Raw genomic sequence first — 25779 nt, 5'->3', positions numbered from 1 at the left:
TTTATTCCTAATCTTCTTCAGGTTCATGTACAGCATCTATCTATTTGATCTCAGTTATTTGGACAACTGTCCATAAACTAAAGGATCTCTGTTGCCAAACTTATAAGTTCACTATTGGGAAATAATGATCTGTATGTTTGGTTGAGACTGGATGTGGGGTGGATATAGTAGCCTTGTTAAAATTAAGAAATTCAGAATGGAGATAACGAAGAGTGCATGAATCTATCACATTTTTGGATTCTAACAAAATTGCTATATATTCAATTAATAAGTAGTTAAAAGAGAGCCACAAGGGGTGGCAGTTGTTGAAAGAATGATAGGAAATCATTAGGATGACTTAAACCCAAAAATAAGGAATCTATGCAATTGTTGTTTCTGTAGGCATTGAAATAAGGAGGGATTTAAAATTCATGCATCCGTAGGAACTCATGCTCAGAAAATGGTCTGGCATTCAATTTTTTTGGCTCACATAGTGATAACTGGTGCTGTAAAAGGCTAACATATTCTGGATTCAGATGACTGTCTAAAAATATACTGGGGGGCTCCTTCCTCTCTTAATGAGGACTGTTTGCTTAAATTTGAGAAGTACAAGCAGTTAAATGTAAAGTGCAAAGAACATTGCAGCACATTAATGTAGCAATAATCTTAGTTTTTAACCAATTTGCAGCTCGTATTGATGCAGCATGGTTTGGCTGTAAACTTGAATTCACTTATTTGAAATCACATAATTCTTCTAGACTATTGGCTTAAATTAATATTATAGGTGCATTGTTTTTCAAAGCATCATGTATGCTCATTGAAATTGAAGGACTATATGTGGGATGATAATCTTGGTGGTTATGAATCTATGAAGCTTTTCTATTTTATGTTACATAGTTTATAAGGTTGACTTAGTATATAATTGACGCTACTCTGCTGCTTCTTTTGGGAGCTTAATTATTTTAGGTATCTGTGGTGTTTCCTGGTTCTTGGTGTTCCTTGCAGTGTAAATACTGACTCACTTTGTATCATCAAAGATTGCAGAATTTAATATGTTTGCTTTGCCCTTCTCATATTTTCTTCACTAGGGGTGTATTAAGTTACAACTTGGAATGAGACTCTACACTTCTCCCCGTTGTGCTTGTTTGAATTGAACTTTATTAGAAATTATGTGTCCTCTAAATAATCTTGTTTCGACTTTCGACTTGCAACTTTCCTGACGCTATACATGATGCCCTTTGGTTTTTGCTTGAAACGTCCAAATCAGAGCAGCATTAATCTTTTTTGCACTTGAATTTCCCATATTTGGAGGTAAAAGTCTATCAACCCGTTGTACCCAAATTTGTGTGGTCCTTGGCGACATCAGAGCAGTTCTTAGAGGTGTCAAGTTGATGCTAAACGAGTTTGCGCAAGTCTCATGGAACAAGTCAAGAAAAAGGGGCTAACCAAGTTGCTCATGGGCTAGCTCGAGGGGTTCATTGAGTATGACACAATCTTTCTTTTGCCCGGAGGTCGGTCCTCCATGGCTGATTGATTTAATTGAAGCAGACGTTAGTTTTGTAGCGCAGCTTGGATAGATGCTTTCTAAATAAATCTTCATTCAGATAAAGTAGGGATCTTGGTCTTTACTTGTCTCAATTCTCAATAGCTTTGGTCTTTACTTGAAATACTGACATAGAGAACCCCCAAACATAGAATTGCTAGACTAGCTAGGATTATTTCACAGCATTACGTAGCCTCTGTAAGTTAGGGAGAAAAGATTTCCTTGTTAATTTCTCCATTCCAACATATACCGGCAAACGAATATAGAGGCAGCGTTTCATTGCAATACTATTTCTTCTAAATGAATCTTAACGCGGATGAGTGATGAAGCTGAAAACAAACAAGACGTGAGTTTAAGGAGTTTTGAATAAGTGTGGCTCTCTTGTGTCAGACTTGTGATTTTGTGTATCTATTCCACCGATGGGATGTGTCATCACCACTTGAACTCTATTGATGGCAGAGTAGCTTGGTTGTTTACATCTGCACCTGAACTTGCACCATCCGGGAAGTGGCAGTTACATGAGATGTTTCATGAAAAACCCACAGTAGGTCGATTACCAAATGTAAACCAGATTGGTGAAGTTGCATTTTGGTAATTGAGGAGTGACTAATTGACAGTGCCAAAGCAAGTAGTGTTCCAGACTTGCAGTTTGATTATTGGAGCTGCTGGACAATAAGAGACAAGCCGCATAACTAAAATCTCAGGTGGTCTCGAGACTTCAACACCATTCTTTGCTACGCTCCTAAAGATTTGGACAGCACAGGCTTCACAGATGGTACAAAATTTCCTGAGTCAGCAGTAGACCTGTAAATGGACCGGATCTGGAGCGGATCTACCTAGATCCGGATCCGGATCCGTAATAGAAATTTTGGATCCGAATCTGACCCGTTACCCGCCGGATCTTTGATAGCTAGATCCAAATTCGGATCCGGCGGGTTAACGGATACCCGACCCGTTAATCCGATCTGTTTATGATTATAAATATTTTCAAATTTTAAATAATAATTTCTTAATTTTATCATAAATTTTCATAAAACACTAATGAAATATTATAACAAAATAAATGTTTACATTAAAAGTTGAATTACATGGCCAAAATACTTCTTAACAATAAACTAATATATTCAAAATACTAAACATCCAATGTATTTAGCAAAGAGCATAAAAAAAACATAGGCATCGTAACCTTCAACTTCATCAAATGATCATACTTTAGACGCAATTTAGACGTTTAGGTTATCCAAATAATTATTATATTATTTAATATTTATCAATAATATTATATTTATAAAAATATTATTTAATTATTTTTAAACGGATCCGGGTCCTTAACGGATCGGATCAACCTCAATCCGTATCCGATCTGTTTAATAAACGGGTAAACGGATCCGGGTCCTTAACGGATCAACGGGTCTGATTTTCGATCCAAACCCGTTTAAAAACCACGGATCCGGAGCGGGTCCGGATTAAGATCCGGTCCATTTACATATCTAGTCAGCAGGGGAAACCTACAAGAAAATCGTAGAGGAGAACTGTGTGAACATCAAATGGGACAAAGGAGACATTCTGCTAGTAGATAATTAGCTGGCTCAACACGCTAGGCTTCCCGGAAAGCGGCGGCGTCAAATTCTGGTTTCTCTTTGTAAGTGAGGTGCGTGACCCGGCATGTATCATGGCAGTGTTGAAGTTTAATTCATGTTTTGTTTTGAACAAGTCTTGTGATTGTTGCTTGTTCTTCAATTATCTCCTTGTTAGTTCGAGGTAAAGTGCTGCTATATGTAACCGGAAGTTCAATGAATAAATCAACTTTTGAAAAAAGAATCATCTTTCGGGGATTTCAACTCCATTTGGGGTTGTTTTTATCCTACTGTTACATACTTGTACATATCATCAAATGCCCTTTATTTGGATGGAAGTGCAATTTCATTTTATGTGAGTAAAGCAAGTAATAGAGAGGGTTCTCTCTGGAAGGATGAGAGGAATAGAGCAAGTAATTTCTTGGGAGAATTCATGTTCCATCTTTTTCTCTCATCACAAATACTTCAATAGCATGATCAATAGTTTATATAAGCATTTCAAGAAAATTTAAGAACATGACGTTCTCTATCTCTACATTATTCTGATGGACAAGAAGCAACTCCCAACCTAACTAATAAAAGGTAGGAAATCTTAGCAGTGTGGTCCTTTAGTTTAGTTCTCCAACAGATTCATCCTTGTGGCTTTTATTCCGGACAATTCTTTCTCTTTCACTCTCACATCCTTGCATGTAAATTTTCTATTGATTGACCCATGAAGCATATTGTTCTCGACAGTAAAATTGAGAATCGAATAACTGCTCTCTTTTGAGCATTTATTGAAACAATAATAACTGAGATTATTCTTTTACAAAAAAATAATAATAATTTCATGAGATCTCAACTTTTATATCTGAAATTGCTTTCTGCTACTTGCCTATGGTATAATGAATGCCTCTCATGCTAGAGGAAGAATAATTGAATGTGCTAAAATTTGTTAGTCATTGGTCTTCTTTTCATAAAGTCAGTGATCTGATCTCTTGATGAAAATCTTCTCTGTGCCACGGTCTGTTTTATCTGTACTTCAGTTCCTTACTCTTCATCTCTTGTCTTGGTCATCTTACTCTGCGGAAAGTGCAATCTGGCAATTAAGGGTTTTGGTGCTCTTGTACTTCTGTCAAAGCCCCTTACACAAACGTATCCTGCAAATCAATCAATCAGTCAACAAGTAAACAATTGAGCAAGTTGAGTAGAAGATCAACTGTAATTGTCAAGTACTATTTGGACTTGTGTGATCTTCTTAGTTCTATACTTTGCGTCTAGAGTTGTTCTCAAGCAGATAAACTAATATGCACAAATGAAGTTAGTATCACATACCTCTCCAAAAGCAGTACTGGATCCCCTCTGTTGTTAGACCTATTACACAAGTATTTCACTGTAAGTACAGTAACCTCTACATCTTTAACTGTGTTGTAAATGCTTATAATCTTGATTTTCCCTTACCTCTGAATATTGATGTTACAGAAGTTCCAAAGTATACAGGTCGTCTTGGCAAGTTCCATATCCACCCCCTTGGAACATCTATTGGGTTGGCACTAGAAGCATGATCTGCAAACATCTGCATAGTGACGAAGTAGTTAATGGCTACGAGTGCACGGGATATGGTAAATCTTGCCTGGAAAATGTACACTTTGTAACTGCTATTAGTTGAAAAAGAATGAGAAGATTAAGAAAAAAAAAAAGTACGGGAAAAGTCTTACCTCATTAACCTGGAAGTATGTGCCATTGAGTGGAAAGCTCCCTCTCATTGCTGTTCTACAAGGAATCTGTGACAGATTGAGTTTATTTTAATAAACCTCAGCAACGTAGTCTAACATTTACGTATCATCAAAACTGATTTCCTCACCAAAATTGTCCCTCTGACTATCTGTGACTTTTCTTCTCTTATACTGTTGCATGAAAAGCATGTCTTCTCACTGCACAATGTGTTTCCTTCTTTGGAGCCACAGCTGCTTTCTGGTGGTTGAAAGGAATTCGCAGTTTCACCTAGAATTTGTGGTGCACAATAAATTTTTATGAGTTACCGATATACATTATACTGCACTTCATATCTAATAGGAAATTGCATGGTTTCAAACATGCATGTCAGTTGTCTATGTGCCCTGTTTTCTGCGAGCTGTATAATTAGATGAGCAATTTCATGTGTAATCAGAATTCAGCCTTATTAGAATTATTTGGAATTTTTAAATTAAGTTAAACATTTTCATGATATTCTCTTCGAGCTTACCTGGTGTCCATATAGCAAGAAGGTATGGGCTTGGATCATCTGGTTCCCGTCTGTCCATCTGTAAAATAAAATATTGCTCGACTCAGCATAAAAATGTTTCAAGTAGGTGACTACATATTCAGATATAAACTTTAACATCATGGGCTCACCCCTTCCAACAGTGGATGTGAATCTGGTAGTTCATACCTGCATTATATCAGCAACAGATGGATAAGTGTGTGACAGAGAACTTAAGTCTATGTACATATGTTCTCATTTCCAGTATGGATGTGGAAACAAAGATTTGTCGGCTCCTTGGCAGAAGGTTCAGTGCAATCTCCCGTTAATTAAGGGAAATACAATTCTTAGACATCGACTATTCTCTAGATTAGCTGATTTCATATTAGTGTATTCTAAAGCATATGTGGTTTTGTAACTAGGGAAAGACATGTACTTACACTTGGTGCTCTGTCCGTAGTCGACTGACATTCTTGAGCTTGGGTGTAGGTAGAGAAGCGGCTGCTGGATTCAAAGCAACTAAAGCCTTGGACAAGTCGCCGTCTTTGAGATCCATATTATTTTGCATATGGTCTTGTAATGTGTCTGTGAGCTGTTCCATACTGATATTGATATGAGTAACATCACCAGGATCATCGTCATATTCCTCCTCATTCAACAAGTCCTCAATTTCACTGTGTGATAGGTTAGTGAATTCTTGCTCTGGTGATGCTGGTTCTTCTATGATTGGTTCACTTCTATGAGCACCTACTTTCTGAAGGGGGTAGTTTTCAGGTGGAGGTAGTGACATTATATTGCCAGCTACAGCAGGGTTCTTCTCAGCTACAGGTGAACTAGTTGAACTGACAATGCTCTTCTCCCCTGGCCCCGGCAGGGCAAGTCTAGCACTGCACCAAAAAGGGTTGATATTAGTTCTTTAATAATCTGTTATTTTCTTCTTTTTTTTTTGTTTCTTTTTCTTTTTCAAGAGTATCAGTTTTCTTTTAACTTCTATGTCCTGCTCCATGTGTCAGTCAGACACTTTCTGATTGCTTATAAATGAGGCACCGGCTCACTGATAAATGAGGCACCCTGCCTCAAAGATTCAAAATTTCTCTTGACTAGTAGGTTTATGTCTGCACAGAAGCAACAGTATTTGTACTTTTCAGAGATTAGCACAAACCTTGCAAAAGCACTTGCGAAGTGCCTACACTCTCCTCTCATTGGACATGCATTGCAGTTTGGTTTACTTTTTGTGCAGAAAACCTGAGTAAAGATCAATGTGAGACAAAACAGATTAAATAATTACTGGTCATATTAGTAACAAATGAAACGGCATGTGTACCTTTCCAAACGTAATCATCTGGTAGTGTAACTCATACCTGTAGCACAAAAGCAAATCAATTAGTGAAAGCCTATGTAAATGAGAAAAAAAAAAAAAAAAAAAAAAAGACCTAAAGCATATCAATATGAACTCGGCAAGTAGTGTTCTCGGCTTTAGGGAAGTATGAAATTACAAGGTTAATTGATCAAGTTTGCATAATCTTGGCCAGAGATACTTTTGGATTGAGTCTAGCATCGGGTACCTACACAAGAACGTAATTAGCATTTGCACATGCCGGAAAATTTCTGCATTCACTTTATGAAATACTATCTCTTACAGTTCTAAGAGGTGTAGCTGAAGTGATTCAGGGAGCGTTTGGAGGGGAACCCATCCCAGTCGTACTGCTATTCTTCCAACATTTGTGTCAACCTTTATGTACAACATGAGAAACAAGAAAAAATAAAATAATCAGTCTATAAGATGTTCTCCACCTCTTTCAAAATCAGTAATTAGACATGTAATGTGAACTTTACCGGGAAAGCAAGGTGTTGCAGTGTCAAAAGACGAACACATTCCACACTTTTCAAGCCCAAACCTCGAATACTTAATAGATAATCCCTGCAAAAGAATCGTTTTGGTAAACTACACGAAGCCCATGCATTCAGTTTAGGGGGCAATAGTAATTTTTTTGAAGACAATGAATTATATGGAATGGCTTGGCTTACTTTGCTTGATCAGGGGGCACATCTCTCAGCCATTCCAAATTGATGCTTCCATGGTCTTTAACCACTCGTTTTAGGAATTCCTGCAAGCATTTTGCAGCTGTCAGTGTGAATGATGTCTTAACCTATCCACTGACGTGACTCATGATGGTCGAAACAAGAATGTGGTTATTTAACTGAACATTAAAAGAAAAAGAAACCTGAATTCGCTCAGCTAGCATGTTGTTCATCCCTCGCTCTCTGATAGCATCAGAAATCTCTTTAACATCGGCATTTATAAGTGCTTCATAGTCAAGGGAGTCCATCACATCTTTGTTTCTGTCCTCTTTTCTACCATCGGCAAACACCTGCTTTCTTAAATTATCCCAGTCAACTGTATTCTTTTTGTCACTTTCGGACTTTTTCTTCCTTCCTCTCGAAATATTCTTACTAGTCTCATTCTGTGACCTTTCATGGGAATATTTCTCCTTCGCACTTGGACAAACTGACCCATTGTTCACTATAGAGGTACAGGTACTATCTCTGGCATTTGAAGATTTCGTATTCAGCTGATTGACATTTGGGACATGCTGCATGTTATCATACTTCTTTTCTGGAAGTCGTTGACTATGTTTTACAGGCTCTATGAATGAATTTTTTTTCACTTGTGTTTGGAAGGTTTGGTTCCCCTCATATTGATGACTGTTGCAAGAAGGTTGATAATATTCATAGGATCTTGGCTGAGAATAATTCGGCTGATTTGTTGAGGGCAGTCTGAGAGCATCATATGGATCCTTTATGGCAGGTTCTTGAAACCTCCACAAAGTATTTTGTTCCACGGATGAACTAACAACAGTTCCTGACAATTCTATATTTCTGAAGCTCTTGTTACTGTCATCTTTTTCCATATTGACCTTGGGAGCTGTTGAAGGCCAATATGATGATATGCTTTCTTCACTGAAACTTTCCAATCCAAATGGCTCTAGTTCTCCAGAACTTTGGTACATGTGGATATGATTGCTGGTTGAAGGAGGAATTGAAGGTCGCATTTTTCGGCTGTCAAGATTGATTGGATTTGTGACTGAATAAGTGCTCCTGAAATCATCTATTTTGCCTGATCTTGTCTTTAGCTGCTCCCACTTTGAGTGCTTCTGCCTGGATCCATCATCTAATAGAGGAATTCCTTGTACTTCATGGTAAAAGTCTTGAAATATGATATCTTTGTCCATCGGAGGGTATGCTGAATTACAGCAAACCTTGTTGGTTTGGCGCCTAGCAGTAGGATCTTCTGCTTCTGAGTTCGATGCCGAATATGATCTATTTTCTGCAGTTCCTTGAGTAACTGAGGAACCAAAAGAATCTTGAGAAGATACAAATTCTTCCTCCAAACATTGACTATGTGCCTCCATTATGTTCCTCTCTGAATTCACACTGTCTCTCAGATGTTCTGCAGATGCATAGGGTGCCATAAAGACAGGGTTATAGATTGGTTGCCTTATTATATTTTCAGGAGATTTGGTAGCATCATCTGGGATTGGAATGCATAGTTCCGGTTCTTTAACCAATATGTCTGTCCCAACCTTGTCTTGTGTTTGGTGTTTGCTCGTAAATCTTGCTGCCAAAGACATGAAGGCAGAGCTGCAGAAACATGAAGGAACAGAAACATACTGTAACCTCAAGACTTCATTTGAAAAATTTAGTAGTAAAATCATGCTAGTATTATGAACATACCTTGATAGATGGTCTGAAACATTTTGAGTAAGGAAAACTCCGATCACTGAGTCAACAACTGATCCTTTCCACCGAGAAAAACGTCTATCCCCTGTGTGAAGTCATAATGGATCAATAATTTATTTGCATGTCATCAACTAATCGACTATCCAATAATTGAAGAAAATAAAAACAAATTTAAGTTTTCCCAATGCATAAGTAGCAAAAGGTAATTGTATTTGATATCTATTCAATGATAATTACAATTGTCGCCTTCAGTAAAGCTATGATAACTAGCAGTGCATGATGAGCATCCTAACTCTGATTTCAAGTTTAGTACTTCTCTATTTAATAAACAATTCCTATTAGAGTATCAAATTAGCTATAAAGTGTAGATGCATTGTTGAAGTTTCACTGTTATAACATATGCAAACTGGTAATTCATGACGATCTAATTTTAAGACAAACTTAGAAGGTATTGTACCTTGCACAAGGTGCATGCGTGCAATGAATGAGTCTACTCGACCTTGGAAAACCTTTCTTTCATCTTCCCAATACTTCTGCTTTTGCTTGTCAGGTCCTTCAGTGCCTGCAATTCCTTCCTTCCCCATCAGAAGGTTCCAAATCCTATTTGTTTCCGAGTCAAGCTCTACTTTAGGTCGTGGTTTACGTTTCTTAATATACTCAGCCCCTTCATAGGGAACAATTGCACCATCTCCTTTGTATGGAACAAGTGCATTTCGCTCTTGATCCATAGATTCATTGCAACTCCCATTGATGCTCAGAACACTAAATCGATATATGATGTCATCCATAAATGAAGGATATATTGTTTTTAGCAGAAGCCCTGCATCAAAATAAAGAGGTATGTGAGTGGAATATAGTGAGTTTAAATCCAGATTTATAGGGTTACTTTATGTTTAGGTGGAAAGTACCTGATGTTTTTGTAAAAGACTGTTGATGATCATGCAAGAAATTCTGTTCTTGCAGCCTTTTTTCTGTACTTGATAAAGCCGATTCCAACACGGTATATCTCACAGTCTGCTTCGTTGCTGACTTATGTTCCTGAGTTTGCAATTCCTGCCTCTTCCCTCGTCGAGAGGATTTTTTGGGAGGTGACGAGACAAGCTGATTACATGTGTCAGTTGTGGAATTGGTAGAGAAGCTAAGAACTTGAGTGATGTCTTTGAAGGAATTCGATTTGATAGGCATCTGCTGCTTTGGTAAATTATGCCCAGAAGCTATGGGTTCAATGAACCTGTCACTGGTACACTTGTTGACCCCAGTGTTTTCTCTCTCTTTCACTATGTTACTTCCAATGTAAGAATGCAGTATTGTGTGATTCAGTGCTGCAGCAAACCCGTTTGAGTTGGCATCATTTGCCCTTTTTCTTTCAGATCTTCCAAGATCATCCTCAACTGGTATGACTTTCAAAGGCATGTCATGGATGGACAAGTATCCAGTGTCAACTCTCTGCTTCTTATGGCTCGATTTGCTGATACTGGAGCTACTTTCCTGATGGCAACCAAATTCAAATGTCTCCTCGCACAAAAGTGAACTAGGCAGATAGTTGGAACAAATACGTGTCTGCTGAATATTATGACAATACTCCCTCTTGGATTTCCTTCCTTCATTAGCAGGGGACAAAGATTTTATTGCTGACTGAAAGGCATCCTGATTAGCACTTTCTTTAGTCTTCTCATGGTTTTCACCATTAGTCTTTGCTTGCATGGCATGTTTAGCTATGCCTTCAGCATAGCTAGGTTGTAGCATGGGAGCAGATTCATATTGACTATCTGCATGAATTCTTGCGTCATGCAAATTGTTTATCTGTGTGTCTCCTCTTGTAGCAAGAAGCACTGTAGATTCTCCTCCTTCTGGAAGAATTATATAATTACTTCGCAAATGACTCAACGAAGGGCTAGGGTAACTCGTAGTTTCCGGTGTCTGCTTTTCAACTGGCACTTCATTCTCTAGGTCAATCAAATTAGAGGACTTCATTTTAGACTGATTAATTCTAGCAGCTTTGCCCTGCTTTTCAACTGTGGTCACATCCAGATCAAAATCTAGAACTCTCCTGCATGTTTTTGCACCTATTCCAGCATTACGGTACGTTGCTTCGCTTGTATCATCTGCTACTTGACTTGAGGATTCCTTTTGGATATTTTTTCTAGTATACTTCCTCTTTCCTGTTCGGGGCTCCTTTTGGTATGTTGCTTGGCTTGTACCGTCTGCTACTTGACTTGAGGATTCCTTTTGGATAATTTTTCTGGTGTACTTCCTCTTTCCTGTTCGGGGCTCCTTAGGCTCTGCATTCTTTTCAGCTGCAGGCTTTGGAGTCCTTTTGGGTTTGCCTTCTATAACTACTTTTGGTCTGTGTTTTCTCCTCTTGGGTGTTTTGTGCGGGGGTGTCTGGTTTAGATCGATACCTCTCTCACTTTCATGGTCAGAATCTTTGTTTTCCTTGTATGGTGTAGGAAAGGCTGCAGAAGCTGACTCCACGATATTCTGCAAGAGTTCTGCACCATGATTCTCAATTGCTACATCTCCTGTAGACGTGAAAAAGTCCACCTGCTTCTCATTTTCCTTGCTACAACTTTCACCTGTCAACCATGTTTGTATTGAAGAATGCTGGTTGTTCTCCAAAATGTTGGCCCTATATGGTGTGAATTGGAGTTGGCTAGGAGCACATGAAGTAGTATCCGCTTCTGTTCCCGGTATGAAGTTTAGATTCAGATCATAGCTTGGTCGCAAGGGCATGGGGAAAACATCTGTGAAGAAAAGCAATATTTTTTGTGAAGTAATGTTAACAATGAATACAATTTCTGTAATCATATTTTCATTTAATGTTCCGGTGTTATGTTTTCTAGATCATTTACAAGAGTTTTGTGTCAAAACAAACTGAACGGTCAACTTCATAAATTCTTCATATTAAATGGGAAAAGCTTTCAACAAAACAATGGCCATAATATCATATAAGACTAGAATGTTCATGATATGAATTACAATTTTCCTGAGAGATTAGGTAAATCTAAAAGTTTCTGCCGACTGATTTGATATATCAATGGGATGATAATTCCTAAACCTTATCTGTTTTAGTATTGATTTTATTATCATATTACATATAGACAAGCCATAACGTGAAATTGATTTGGTAGTAACAGTGAATCAAATTCCAACCTATTTTCATTCGTTCCTAATGTCTTGTCATTATCATTGGAAATCTAACTGCATAAACCGTAATGCATGATTCTTTTTAGCAATGGTTGATATAAAATCATTCCTTCATGAACAAGCGAAATATCAGAAATGATTTAAAATACTTACTCTGGCTTATATGGGGTGACCTGTCATCGTTACTCAACAGGTTTGCACTTGAGCTGTGATTTTCGTTGTTAAGCAACCAATTAGTTACATTGGAGTGCCCCTGACTCACATCAAAATGAGAAGGGAAATCCACAACCACGGGCCTGCTCATCACCGGACTTGAATGGTATGAACCATTGTTGCAATTTCGGTTGGTCAGCATGAAACTACTTGAATTGTTTCTTTTGTTGGCCACTTGAGGATACAAGTTAGGAGTTGGAGGTGCATTTGCTGCCATGTCAACGTATCTGCTATAATTCACATTTGCAGAGGCAACGTAAACTGCAGCTGTATTGTCCTGAGGTAGCAGTTGTGGGAATAATCCATCATTCCAACTTGAGCTGTCACTACCAAGAAACTGTGGGTAAGAACCTGCAATGTGATTTGTCATTCCATTCTGCGGAGCCAGACCTCCTCCAACACTATAAAACCCAACATTTCTAGGAAACTGGACAATTGGGCTGAAAGCTTGGCTCATGCCACTGTAATTATCACCCAATTGTACATTCCCGAATTCATGTTGGTAATCTGCTGCTGGCAGGTGATTCCCCTGAGGGTTAAGCATGATATTGTGAGGTTTTAACGGAAGAGGCTTCTGGGGTGTTACCGGCTTCCAAGGAGGCATAGACCGAAAATCCTCATCCCCCGGAACTGAAAAATCCCCTCCAAACTTCATCCTGGAGCTCAGCCCCTCAGCAGACTAACCCAAATTTCTGACTTTCCAATTTAATGAATTAGTATCGGAAATGTCCAATACTACTCGGGACCAAAACCCACACAGGGATTGCTCCAACAAAACAACTTCCACCTGAAATGCAATGCATAAAAATAACCCACATTAGTGATATTAATTTCATTCCCAACAGGAAAAAAGTAGGATACCATATCTGATACAAGGCTGAAAAATCATTTTGCACCAGACAATTCTCTACAACTATGACCAGCCATATCAGTTCCCAGGATACCATCAAATGCACAAATTAAAGTACAGATATAAACAGTAATTGAGAAATCATATAACCTATGATCTAAATGGCAGAAATTAAGAGCCATAAGATAATATCTGCACAGAATCTCCATCTTTTGGTCAGTATTGCATGAATTAAATGGGAAAATCTTAAGAATAGTAATGCAATATCAGACATTCCTGTACAAACAAACACCAGCTATATATGTTTGCTTTCCTGAGAAACAATGAAACCCAAGAATTAAAAGCAGAAATATTACAAAGTAACTCAGAAATGATAATAACTCATGAACCTTTGTGGGTATGAATTGACTGACTTTTAATATGGGGAATTAAACGCAAAGATAATATCTTTGACACAGAATCTTCATTGTTTGGTCAATACTTGATCAATTTAATGGAAAATATCAAAACTTTAGTGAAATGTATTCAGGTGAATGAAAAGCTCAGCTCACCGATCTGCCTTTGAGCCTCTGAGTCGGACCCCTGCGACTCATGGGTCAGTCAATGCCGGAAAAGTCAGTTAATTTCCATGGAGGAGAGAGAGACAGAGAAGAGAGAGAGGAGAGAGAGAGAGAGGGAGATAGTAAAAGAAACCAAACTAACATAAATTATAGGCATAAAAAGTGTACTGGTCAATTGTGCCTGAGATTTACTAGTGTGGACACTGTTATTTAATGACTTGCCAAACTGCTCCAGTGGTTTTGTTTCTTCAATTTAGTACAAAAGTGCCTTGAATGGAAGTGTTGGTGATTAAAGGTTTGCACTGTTGCCAAGATCGCTATAACGATGACCGTTGTGATTTTACCATTATTATTTTTTTCGGTCTTCTGCTTTTTTTATTAACTCCTTGCATTCATGTGTGTAACACACTAGAGAGCATCTTCATCTAGGATTTTGTACAAACTTTTTGTAGGAGATATGATATTGAGTTTTAAAACCCTTTACATGATGTCCTTCTCAATAATACCAAAAGGACCAAATGTTCTATACCTCATTTTCTTGCATGTTGATGTCACAATTTTTTCATAAAAATACACACAGGAGGAAATACGATATGTACCAACTTACCTACACAGAATGGAGAATGAAACACTGTCACTTCAAGCTGGTGTCAGAATGTTTCAATTGTTGTGTTTTAGGGCGGATATGGAGAACAAAACACCAAAACTTTTACACTGTTGTGCAAATGTTTCGGTTGTTGTGTCTGAGAGAACGGGAAATGCAAGACTGTCACTTCGCATTAGTGTCGAAATGAGAGAATTCAGGCTTGATGATTAGTGGATTCTCGCGAAAGACCTATTTATTGACCTATGCGGGTTCGGTAGAGAAGATTCGTTTCTATGAAAAGCACATACTCTTAAATTTAGGATTTGACTGCATCTGCGGACATTGATTACTAATAATTAAAATCGTAAATCTCGAGATGCAAATCTATGTGCTAAGGATAAAAAGCGATTTCATTTACGACGAGGACTACGTGAGTTTCGTGTCTTCAACGTCTCAATGTCTTACCACAGCAACCCACAATATTTGTTTCTTTTTCTTGCGGCGAAAAGTTAATGAAAAAGGATTCATTACTTTAGACAAAAATATCAATCAACAAAATTTGACCGCGTCTTTGAAGTCTAATATAGTCGTAAATCTCGGCATGCTCATCTTGTTTCTTGCAGAAGAAAAAAAATAAACGTAATACCACTTGTGACAAATGCAGTAGGTATGCTGTAAAAATTGAAATATCAATGCATTGAACGTTATAATGTTATCGAATTAGGAGTTGATTTAAACATATAAAAATTATATTTGCAAATGTAATGTGTTATTGACATTAATTTTGTTTTATGTAAACAATAATTATATGGTATTTAACATGTGTACTTATCCCACTAGAAATGAAACAATTGTCGCTTTAATCAAACCCTAGCAGAGTGCCGCTCTGAGTTTTTACCTTTGGGGCGCAAAACGACGGCATATTATGGTTATACCGTTTAGAATCCTTGCATGAAATTGCAAGGGAATTGTGGGCAATTACCGGAGACGAGCTCTCATAGATATCATCAAGCAAGAGAAACCAACACTTTTGTTTTTATTGAAGACGTTGTGTGATAAGCAACAGTTGGAGCTTTGCGCATAAAGCTAGGATTTAATCAATGTTTAGGCATGCCAGCAGGATTAAACTCAAGTGGTATAGCCTTCTTATAAGTGAGCCATGTTCTGGTGAATATGTGAAACTACTCGAAGCAACATGTGGATGTGATCATCGGTGTTAGGGGATCGGTCGAGGAGTGGAGGTTCAACGGATTTTATGGTTATGTTCAAGTTGGAGATCAGAGGAAAACTTGGGAGCTAATGTGCAACAGCCAAGTCCCTACCATTGAAATATTGTCCGCCTTGGGCCCACCGGCCCTCACGGTTTTGTTCTTGAGATTTCACCCTAAAACGCGCTTCAATGTAAGGTAAGGTGCTAGCTCTGCACATATAAGCACAACAACTTGTCTCCCCCGGGCGATGTGGGATGAGTCCACCTACTAGCTTGCAAGTGACCTTCTTAGCACCCGCCCAATTAGGTCACCACAATCCACCCCCCTTAGGGGCCCGACGTCCGCGTCGGCACACTTCCGGCCGGGGATAGGCTCTGATACCATCTGTAATAGCTCAGTCCCTACCATTGAGATATTGTCCGCTTTAGGCCCACCGGCCCTCACGGTTTTGTTCTTAAGGTTTCACCCCAAAACGCGTCTTAATGTAAGGTGCTAGCTTTGCACATATAAGGATAACAACTTGTCTCCCCCGGGCGATGTGGGATGGGTGCACCTATTAGCTTGCCAGTGCCCTTCTTAGCACCCGCCCAGTTAGGCCACCACACTTTGGAGGCGTAATATTCACTATCTTAGCTTATATGTGGAGATTTCAATCAAATTTTGGATAATTCAGAGAAATCTGAAAAAGGAAAAAGTAGTTTACTATATATGCATGCATGCATTTAGAGAATGTGTTACTGACTGTTATCTTGAAGACATGGAGTATATTGGCAGCCGATTCATGTGGTCTGATCACTGGACGAAGGAACGACTGGATCACAGTTTCTGGAATGCTTAATTGTGAAGCCGCTTCTAATTTTCGTGTGGTATCCACCTTCCTTCAAGTTCATCCGACTAAAGTTCTATGTTGGTGGAGATTCGTAATGACCTAGCAGCACCAATGGGATGCAAGAAACGATCATATCGTTTGGGGCAGAATTGGGTAGAACGTTAAGAATATGAAAAAATGATCAAAACAGGATGACAGACATACCACTACTGGAAAAAAGAACCTAGGCGACGGAATTATATTAATTTCGTAGCCTAAGTGCGACTTAGACGACGGAAAATAGTTTCATAGCCTAAGAAGGACTTAGGCGACGGAAATGTATTCCGTGGTCTACGAATCTTTTAGACGACGGAAATATATACTTACGCGACAGAATTATTTTTAAAAATAAAAATAAAAAATAATTACTTAGGCGACGGAAATGTATTCCGTGGTCTAAGAATCTCTTAGACGACGGAAAATTTTACTTAGGCGACGGAATTATTATTTTTTAAAAATAAAATAAAATAATTAATTACTTACGCGTAAGTACCGAAATTTTTAGCGGCAACGTTTCCGCCAAAACATTTCAGGAAAACTCAAACCAAAAATTTTAAAAATTTTATTTTCTTTTTAACTTCAATTCAAACTAAATTTTTTCAAAAAAAAAATTCATCTCTCATCTCATTAAAACTGACCCTATCCAATTAAACTCAACCTCACCCTCTTTCTCTCATCTCATCTCCGCCCCCTTTCATTTTTGTTTCTCAATCCCTTCTCTTCCTCTCCCCTCCCCTCTCCAAACTCCCACCTAGCTCCCTCTCTTCCTTCACTTCTCTTATCCTCTCTCCTTCTCTTCCCTAATTTCAAACCCCTTTTCAAACTCATGGCTTCATTCAAACCCTACATCCCCCTCAACACCGATTCTGGCACTGCCCCTCCGGCGAGGTCCCCATGTTCGCCGGCAAGACTACCGCTCTCCTCCGTCGTTGGTCAAGTACATGAGGCAGACACACGAGTTGATGACGCCGTCGTCGGTGGCGGCGGCGGCGCTCGGGTCGGACCGATCGGGGGCGAGCGAGGACTGACGGGCGAGAGTGAAGCGGGCCGTGGCGGTCCATTCGGGTTTAGAGGGAGAGAAATAGGTGAGGTTGGTTTGGATAGGAATAAATCAATATATGTTGATATGGATTTTTGATGGTTTTGGGGAAGATGTGATACATTTTAGGGTTGGACTGGTTGAGTTCAGGGGGGCGTTATGGTTTCTATTTCGATGGTGGTGGTGGTATTTGGAGCAGAGGCCGCTGCAACGGTGATGTTATTTTTATTTTTATTTTTAGACTTAGCGACATAATCCAATAATTCGGTCGCCCAGGGGAAAAATATTTTTTTTTGTCATTAAACAATATTTGTCGCCCTAAATAATTTTTAGTCGACGGAACTCAATTTTTCGTCGTCCTAACACCTACCTCACACCACTTAGGCGACGGATCTTAGGCGACGAATATTCCGTCGCCTAAGTACTTAGGAGACGAATTTTGTTACTTAGGAGACGAAACTATTCCGTCTCCTAATTGACTTTTTCCAGTAGTGTACATAAGGGCGATAACACGACAAAAGTGTGTAGTAAGATAAACAATACAAGGTGATCTCTTACTACGTACATGGCATCCTGATTCGTTAATTGATTTAATGAAATCTACTTTAAGAAATAGAAAATAAACAAGTAAAGTATAACAAATTAAAGAAAAAAATGAGTGCTCTCCTTTCTCTCATCTAGCGGTGACAAACTCTAGACTTAGGGTTATGTTCGCCGTAATTCTTCGCCTTCGATGAGTCTCCTCCTCATCGTGAAGCTGGTTTGTCGCTTTACTCGAAGGTTTGCTTCCCCTCTTTTCAATAGGTTGGTTATGACAACTCTTTCTTGTTGAACTAATGTTCTCTTCTTTACAGGCATGCTTATGGAAAATTTGATCACAATTTCGATTCGTTGAAAAATTCTTGTAGGAGGAGGCTCTTTTCTAATGTGTTTTTGCGCGAGACAATTCATATATGGGATTCGAGAATTGTTTCTTTTGTGGAGTCGGCTGGTGACGAAAGAGATAAGATTTGGTTGTAGAAGTCTAACATTGGTTGGAGGCTATGCCTGATCCCGGGATCAATCTGGGTTGATGAGTTTTTGTTTATGCGTAGTCGGCTAGTTGTAAGGCGTTGTCTTCAATGGCGATTAGGCACAACGTCATCTGCCTCGGCTACTATATCTCTGTGCGGCAAAGATGGTAGTGATGGCAAGCAACATATTAGGTGCCTATAGCGACTTATGTTGGGCTTAGGTCTTATTATTTAGACTTAAGCTTCTCCAATTGGTGTTCTTAGACCCATCCACTTATGGGTTTGTATTAGAGATCTCGGAGAAAGTTAAGGTGCTTCTAGTGCTGCAATTTTATTTTTATTTTTGAATACACATGAAATTGTATTGCTTCATCAACGACAAAATGACATTTCACATCATATGTTGTCCCCTACTAGGTTTTTGAAGTAAGGGCTTACAAGCACCATCACTGGTACCTTCATTGCTTACATATCGATTCATAAAGAGCCTAAAGCAAAACTGAAACAAGCCATGGACTTTTTGTTTTAATGAAATCAAAGTTGATATATGCCTAAAGGCTAATTCCCATCAGTAACAAAAAAATTTACACTTTCTTGCATAGCTCTTTCTAAATTCAAATTCAGGAAGAAAACTTCTCCTCTTCTCTTTCTGTGACCACCTTTGGAACCAATTTGGATGGCTTGTTGTCAATGGCTTTCCAAATGATTATTTTCGACTTCTCATCGCCTTGGGCAGTAAGTTCATATTCCAACCTCCTTTGAACCGTCACAATGTCCTCTTTCCACATCGGGATTTCCATCCTCACTTGTTATGGAGCATGCTTCTGCCAGTATAGACCCTTCGCCAACTGATTGCAGAGTTCATCAATAACTAACTGTCCTAAAACAGTGTATGGAGATAGGCTATGTCGCATCAGAGCCAAGGGCACAGACTCCTCGTGATATCACTTATGAGCTTAGAATAGCCCTTCAACGTGTATATTTTAATACGTCGATGAGTTTCCTTCACTTTCACCTAAAGGGAGTCAGCTTTGTTATAACATTTGATTTAATTTCAAACACTTCTTCCTTGTTGGCTGCCAACTTTGATCTAGTTTATCGTGGAGACACGACCTTCTCTGATCCCAAAACAGACTTGAAAACTTGAGTATCCTTAGCGCGCACCAGGAGGCTTTAGAGGTACATACACTTCCACAAATGTTGTTGTAAGCAGCTCAACAAGATGTTTCTAAGTCCTTTTGACAGTTTCAAAGAGAGTTAAAAGATGAGGTATAGCTTCAGCAGAATCCTTAGACTCCTCTATTTCTGCCAAACTGGTTTCTGCAAGTGAAACAACTACACCCAAAATGTCTGCAACATTTAACACACTCACAATTTTTTGCCCAATTTTTGCCCAACCGGATTCTTCTCTGTTGTAATAAGCTATGGACTTGGATCTACCAAATGTTTAGAATGCCTTTGAGATTCAATCATAATGTTATATTTTTTTCTCACTTGTCCTGGAACAAAGAAATAACTAAAATAGATAAGAGACTATTTTTTTTTTGGTCTTTTTCAGAGTCCAACTCTTTTAGGATTTTATAAAGTCGAACTACCACCACCAAGAACCTTTTTTTAGAATAACTAACCCCTCCCACCCACCGATTTCCTTAGAATGGCGAATAGCAATATAAAGGAAATCAAAATGCCATTTGACTCGGCTGGTTATTGAAAAAAGTCTTGTCAAATACAATTCATATAAAAGAAAATAAAAGTATTATTCTTCATTTTAAACAATGCATCAATAAAACGGACAAGCTTACTACCTAATTCTCTAAAACAAAATATTACAGGTCTAATACCTCTCTCGGTATACATCTAAATAAACTTAAGAATCAAGTAATGAAAATAAACCTAATGTGCAGGCTGAACCAACCCAAATCTAAGTATTGCCCCTGTCCTTAGGATTAGGGCTAGCCTCTTCAACAATCAAGCCTGTTGAAGGGTAAATTATATTTTTTTTCATGGCGCGCAGAAAGTTTGACTTGATTGCAACATGATGAACAGTGTGGCACGTCGAAGGTTTTTTTTTTTAATAAACCGTGTGAGATCAGCACACCCGGTCGGTATTTCTAAAGATTAGGAGCACCACCACCTTTTGCCAGAGCAAGGGAAGTAGTAGAGTTTGCGATCATCACATCAATAGAAACCATGAGATCAGCTAAGAGAAGAAAACTAGGTTGTAGTCTAGAGGCTACGATTAGGGTCTTAGAAGAAGTCTCATATGGTTTGAAAAGAAGATAAAGAGACAAGTAGGAGATCGTCGATATTGATTTTTCTGATGAAACCGGTTGGAAGAGATGGCGGTAAGAGTTTTTTCCTCCCTCTAATAAAGCATGATGCCAAAAAATAATGCGTTAATAAACTGTTTGTTATAGCATAATCTTGTTCTACGATATTCTCTATGTGTGCCTTGGCCTTATGCCAATAGGATATGTAGTTAGACTAGATCTATGTATTCATATCCTTACCATATTGGTATTGTGTAATTCCCTATATAAAGGGCTCCTATCAATGAATAAGATGATGATTCTCTTGCTATCTCTTTGTCTCTACACTTTATCCTTCATCACGTTATCATGCACTTTGTTCTAACCCTAGAGCCAATAGCCTACCATTTTTTTTCTAAACCCTAAAAACCAAAACCCTAAAATCGGGCAGCCTTGTTTTTCCCGATTTCCGACCAAAATTCCGACTGTCCTCCACCGGAATTTTATATCCCCAGAAAGCTCTCTCCGTCCCAGATCCAACGCCGCCGGTCTCACCCTGAGAACCGGCCGGAAAGTCTCCGAACCGGCCGCCGGAAGATTCCAGACCGCCGCCGCTACCGACCACCGGTTCACCACCTTCCCTTACTCCGATCAACCTGAAATTTTGACAGCAGCTTCCCCATCCAGTGCTGCTCCTCCTATCAAATTTTCAGCCCCAAATTCGAAGTATAAGTAGGCGAAATGTTATTTCTCCTCTCGGCAGCCTCTAGAAAGGTATGTTTTTTTTTAAACCTAAACTTTTTCCAAGTTCAATAACTCGGGGAGGATAAAATCCTTTCCTCCCTTCTCCATCTCCATTCTCTGCTAGGGATTTTGTGCGTGCAGGTACCCAAATCCCGAAATTTTTATTCGCGGGTCAAGAGTGTGTTTGATCACTCTTGTTTCTTTGTCCGGGTTGTGTTTGATCAACCCCGACCTTTCGCCGGATTGTGTTTGATCAATCCAAGGCCTTTTTCCGAATTGTGTTTGATCAATTCGCGGCTTTTCCGGATTGTGTATGATCAATCCGAAGGACAAACTATTAAAAGCATCGTTTGTGACCTCTATCGAGTCTCATAACAGCTTGGTTTTGTATGCAAGAGCAATGTAACATTCTGCTCATTTGAGTTTTTGACGTACTAGATGCCTAAGGCGGATCTTCGCTTGGTATCTGTGGAACCTTTCATTGGAAAGGATTAAAACCACATGTTTTGACCCCTAGGCTAACAAGCCTAGATGCCGAGATTTCACATCTCATGCGCTCAAAGTCTTTGATGCGCCACATCGACAAAAGCCTTCAATGGCAATCTGTGCAAAAAGTATGACCATAAAGTACTGTGGAATGCACTCATGGAGCGTTTCTCGAAACGTTCATATAACTCTACTTGTTGAGTTATTAGTCAAGTGGATTGCTTACCACCTTAATTGACTACATATTGTCGATTAATCTTTTGTGTCATCATGATCCATAATCTTTAGCGGATTCGATCATCATCAAGTTCTCTAGGTCCTCCAAGTTGGTGTGGAATTACCAACGAGACTTGATTTTGATCATACAAACAGGAATTGTATATACGCTAATGTGATAAACTTATTTGGGATTATCCCCTAATGTGGGGACAACAATATGGGTCATGGCAACCACAGAAAACGTCGTGCCGATGTCTAGAAAAGAGGGGGAGGTGTTGCCGGCTCTAATAACGACACTCCCAGTCTAGACACCATTTTGTCAAAACTACTCACGTCAGCTCATGACATTAATGCAACCGTTGTGGATCTTCGGATCACTGTTTCAAGATTGTCAAGCTCCTTTAAATTGTGAATGCATACAAAAAGGTATGAAAAATCAATATGAGGACAAGAACGTTATCCTCATGATCGCGAATTTCAAAGATTCGGATCCTACTCTAGCTACCCATGACTTTGATGTCATCGGCTAGACATTGATTTTCGTTCCAAGTTATATGTACTAAGGCGTTGTATCGACGTCCTTTGTCTATTTGAGACCTCGATGTACTCACATTAGCAATAATGAATGCCTTGAGAATTTTTCAAAGTGAAACTATTCTCCTCTTATGGTTCATATTGATTTACAATCAAGATGTACACTTACATCGTCCTTAGAAACATGGCATATTGTGCCGATTTTGGTCCCTTCCTTTGAAGGTGACTCATGGCACTGCATCCTCAAGGAGGATCACCCACGTGTTTCTGGTTAAGTCTTCTACCCTATAGCGGATTTTTCATCATCAATTGTTCAACTAGGCTCATCCAAGCTCAGTGTGATGTCTTAGAATTGTCCGAAATTAAGGAGATAGTGGTTTTAAGTGTGTCTCGCACTACCGACCCTCCACGGACATGCCTGGTCATACTGACTTGGAGTTACCGAAAGCTTTGGATTTTGGATCCCCTTACGCTATTAAACCAATTGCCGTCTTGCAAAAGACGTTGAAGACTTATCAAAGCTGGAAAATTATCATCATAATCGGATCCTCTAGGTCCTCTGAGTTAGTTTATGTTCATGTCAGGGAGCTTTTGCTAACTAGTCATGGAGTTTACGACCTTAGAATGATCGAAAAGACTTGGTTTTGATCATACACACGTCACTTTTGGCTAAGGCAAAAGCCTACACGCCACCTGCAAGCTTCACAGCTTCGCACATGCCAAATCTGCGAAAAACAGTAATCTGTCTCTTCTGGATAGTCAACTTCGTTTGAGCTTTGTGAACAGCTCCGGATGAACCAGACAGTGAGCTTTATATCATTAGAAAGCTCTATGAGTCTAGTTTTCAGAACTTTTCACGGTTCGTCCATATCTATTTTAACGAAGAAGTTATGGCTGTTTTAGTGCGCAAAGGTCATTCTGCGCGGAAGGATTGCAGTTTTTCGTAGCTTCTTTCGATCCTTCTAAATGGTTCAAGTAGAACTATTTACTCGCCTATCTACTCCTTGTAGTTATGTCTCATAGAGACATTAAGTGCTTCGCAGATAGTGGAACTATCTACAACATTCTAAGGAACCATGTTGAGCTTTAAAGACATTCATGCTAATGGTTTTCATTTGAAAACACATTGTGAGAATGAACAAGAATTCTTTTGTGTATACCTTCTCATGAATGCGGACTGAAGCGCATCTTGGAGAAATTCATGAGTCAATCTAGTGGACTGTATGTTATTATGATTCGAATATCGAATCCCATGTTGTCGCCAAACATGATATTTAGGACACTGACTCATATAGGCTTTGGTTTGACTAAATTGGTCAACCTGGAAGAGATATAATTACCCAAATTTTGAGAAATTCTCATGGACATTCATTCTTCCGCTCAAAACGAAGACATTCGAGACCTAGCATCACCATGAAACATGGTGGTGACCCGGGGGACATTGACGTCACCCGAACACGACTCCAACTTCCTGGAGGTCGTCCGGTCAATTCCTCAAGCAATTGAGGTGCACCGGCTTTTCCTCGATGTCGCATTGGCCCCCTGTAATGCTCATTGCTCGTTTTGAAAACCTATTCTTTAGCTAAATTAGGAGTGAGACCCTCCTATGCTAAATAACACAAAAGTGAACATTCTATTCTTACATAAAATTATGTAGATAGATACAACCAACTTGCGGACACCTTTTATGCTTTATGGTGTTGGTTGAAGTGTTAGCACACTGGTCACGTGTTACACTATTATCTACTGCTTATGCTGCTTATACTTCTACGGGCTCACTACCCATTCTTTAAAGAAGTTCATCGGGATATAAGTTGAAGTGTCATGTACCCCATGTTCACACGCAATACGGTCTCACCGAGGCTACGACCAAGCAACTTTAGCTTGTCGCTCGAACATTATTGATGCGCACCACTCTTTCTATTGCGTCTTGGGGCTATGCAATATTTGCATGCAGCGTTACTATTCATTTACGACCCACCATCATTGAATTTTGTTGTACTACAACTCGTGACTGTGTACCAGGATTGACACGAAAGTGTAATCCTTGAGCTCGGCAGGATTGAAACGGATCTCCAATCCTTGAGCTCTGCTAGATGTTATTTTTAGGTGCCAAATCGCATTGCCATTGCGTACAATGATGGGTCATTTTGAGATGAATAAGTTTAGGTTGGATATGAACCTCCACCTATAATCCGCATATGTAGGAACCTTGTCAGGCGATCTCATTCACCGCTAAATTGCGGATTGTCACTTTGATGAGACAATATTCCCGCCGTTAGGGGGAGATAAGAACACAAGTGTTCAAGTGGAACGACGTGAATTGTCGTGGTTTGTCCCCACTAAGTCTCATCTTGATCCCAAATGCTTATAATGTTAAAGTGATGAGATCACATGCTGCAAATATGTCTGCAAGGATTGATGTCCTACAAAAGGACATGGCGCGACCAAAAAGTGTTGGTCTTGACGCCATCACCATAGATGGTGATATGGTGACGCCATGTAGTGGCAAAATTGGTGTCACAAGGCCATGTGGCTCCCTAAAAGGAGGGAGGCCCTTAGGTTCGATATTGTCTTGCACTAGAAAGAAAGCGAGCTTGGCACAACCTGATCCATTGATCAGTGATACTCAAATCCGTCTCATGAAGTCTGAATTGTGATTATCGTTAGGGGACGCCTCAATGTCAAATCCAATCCATATAGAGATCTCTACAAGTATTACACTAGTGTACATGAGGACGTGAGATAATGAGTCTACTATCGAACCACCCTTCGTTGATGGATTTCAACTTAGTTGATTGGCCTAATGGAAATATGCGATCCAGCATTAACAAAGAGATAGGTCCTTGGGCAGGTGATGCCGACACCGCAAGCTAAACCCTATCAACTATGCCTTTGTTAGATAGCGTAGTGAGAGTAAGAGCTTAGACTCACCTTATGGCGCAAGGTCTTTCACTAACACGCACTGGGATCAACTACGATGAGATATGCTCTCGTAA

The 25779-nt window shown here is 39.3% G+C and overlaps 1 protein-coding gene across 1 annotated transcript; it reads right to left on the bottom strand.

Annotated features, from left to right (window-relative positions):
• Positions 1 to 4003: 4003 nt before the first annotated feature.
• On the bottom strand, positions 4004 to 13902 carry LOC101303777 (transcriptional activator DEMETER-like). The gene is made up of 20 exons (XM_004292380.1): positions 13823 to 13902; positions 12362 to 13208; positions 9970 to 11805; positions 9519 to 9881; positions 9056 to 9146; positions 7546 to 8962; positions 7349 to 7428; positions 7157 to 7241; positions 6961 to 7052; positions 6817 to 6885; positions 6645 to 6681; positions 6483 to 6565; positions 5761 to 6207; positions 5473 to 5509; positions 5324 to 5381; positions 4943 to 5082; positions 4797 to 4862; positions 4540 to 4654; positions 4414 to 4452; positions 4004 to 4238 (listed from the first exon to the last, which is right to left on the bottom strand). Exons 2-20 carry the CDS (start codon positions 13074 to 13076, stop codon positions 4129 to 4131), a joined length of 5880 nt encoding a protein of 1959 aa, XP_004292428.1. The 5' UTR covers positions 13077 to 13208; positions 13823 to 13902; the 3' UTR covers positions 4004 to 4128.
• Positions 13903 to 25779: the final 11877 nt, after the last annotated feature.

The sequence above is a fragment of the Fragaria vesca genome, linkage group LG2, assembly GCF_000184155.1.
Source record: "Fragaria vesca subsp. vesca linkage group LG2, FraVesHawaii_1.0, whole genome shotgun sequence".
NCBI lineage: Eukaryota > Viridiplantae > Streptophyta > Magnoliopsida > Rosales > Rosaceae > Fragaria > Fragaria vesca.
This window is presented reverse-complemented; position numbering and strand designations above follow the sequence as displayed.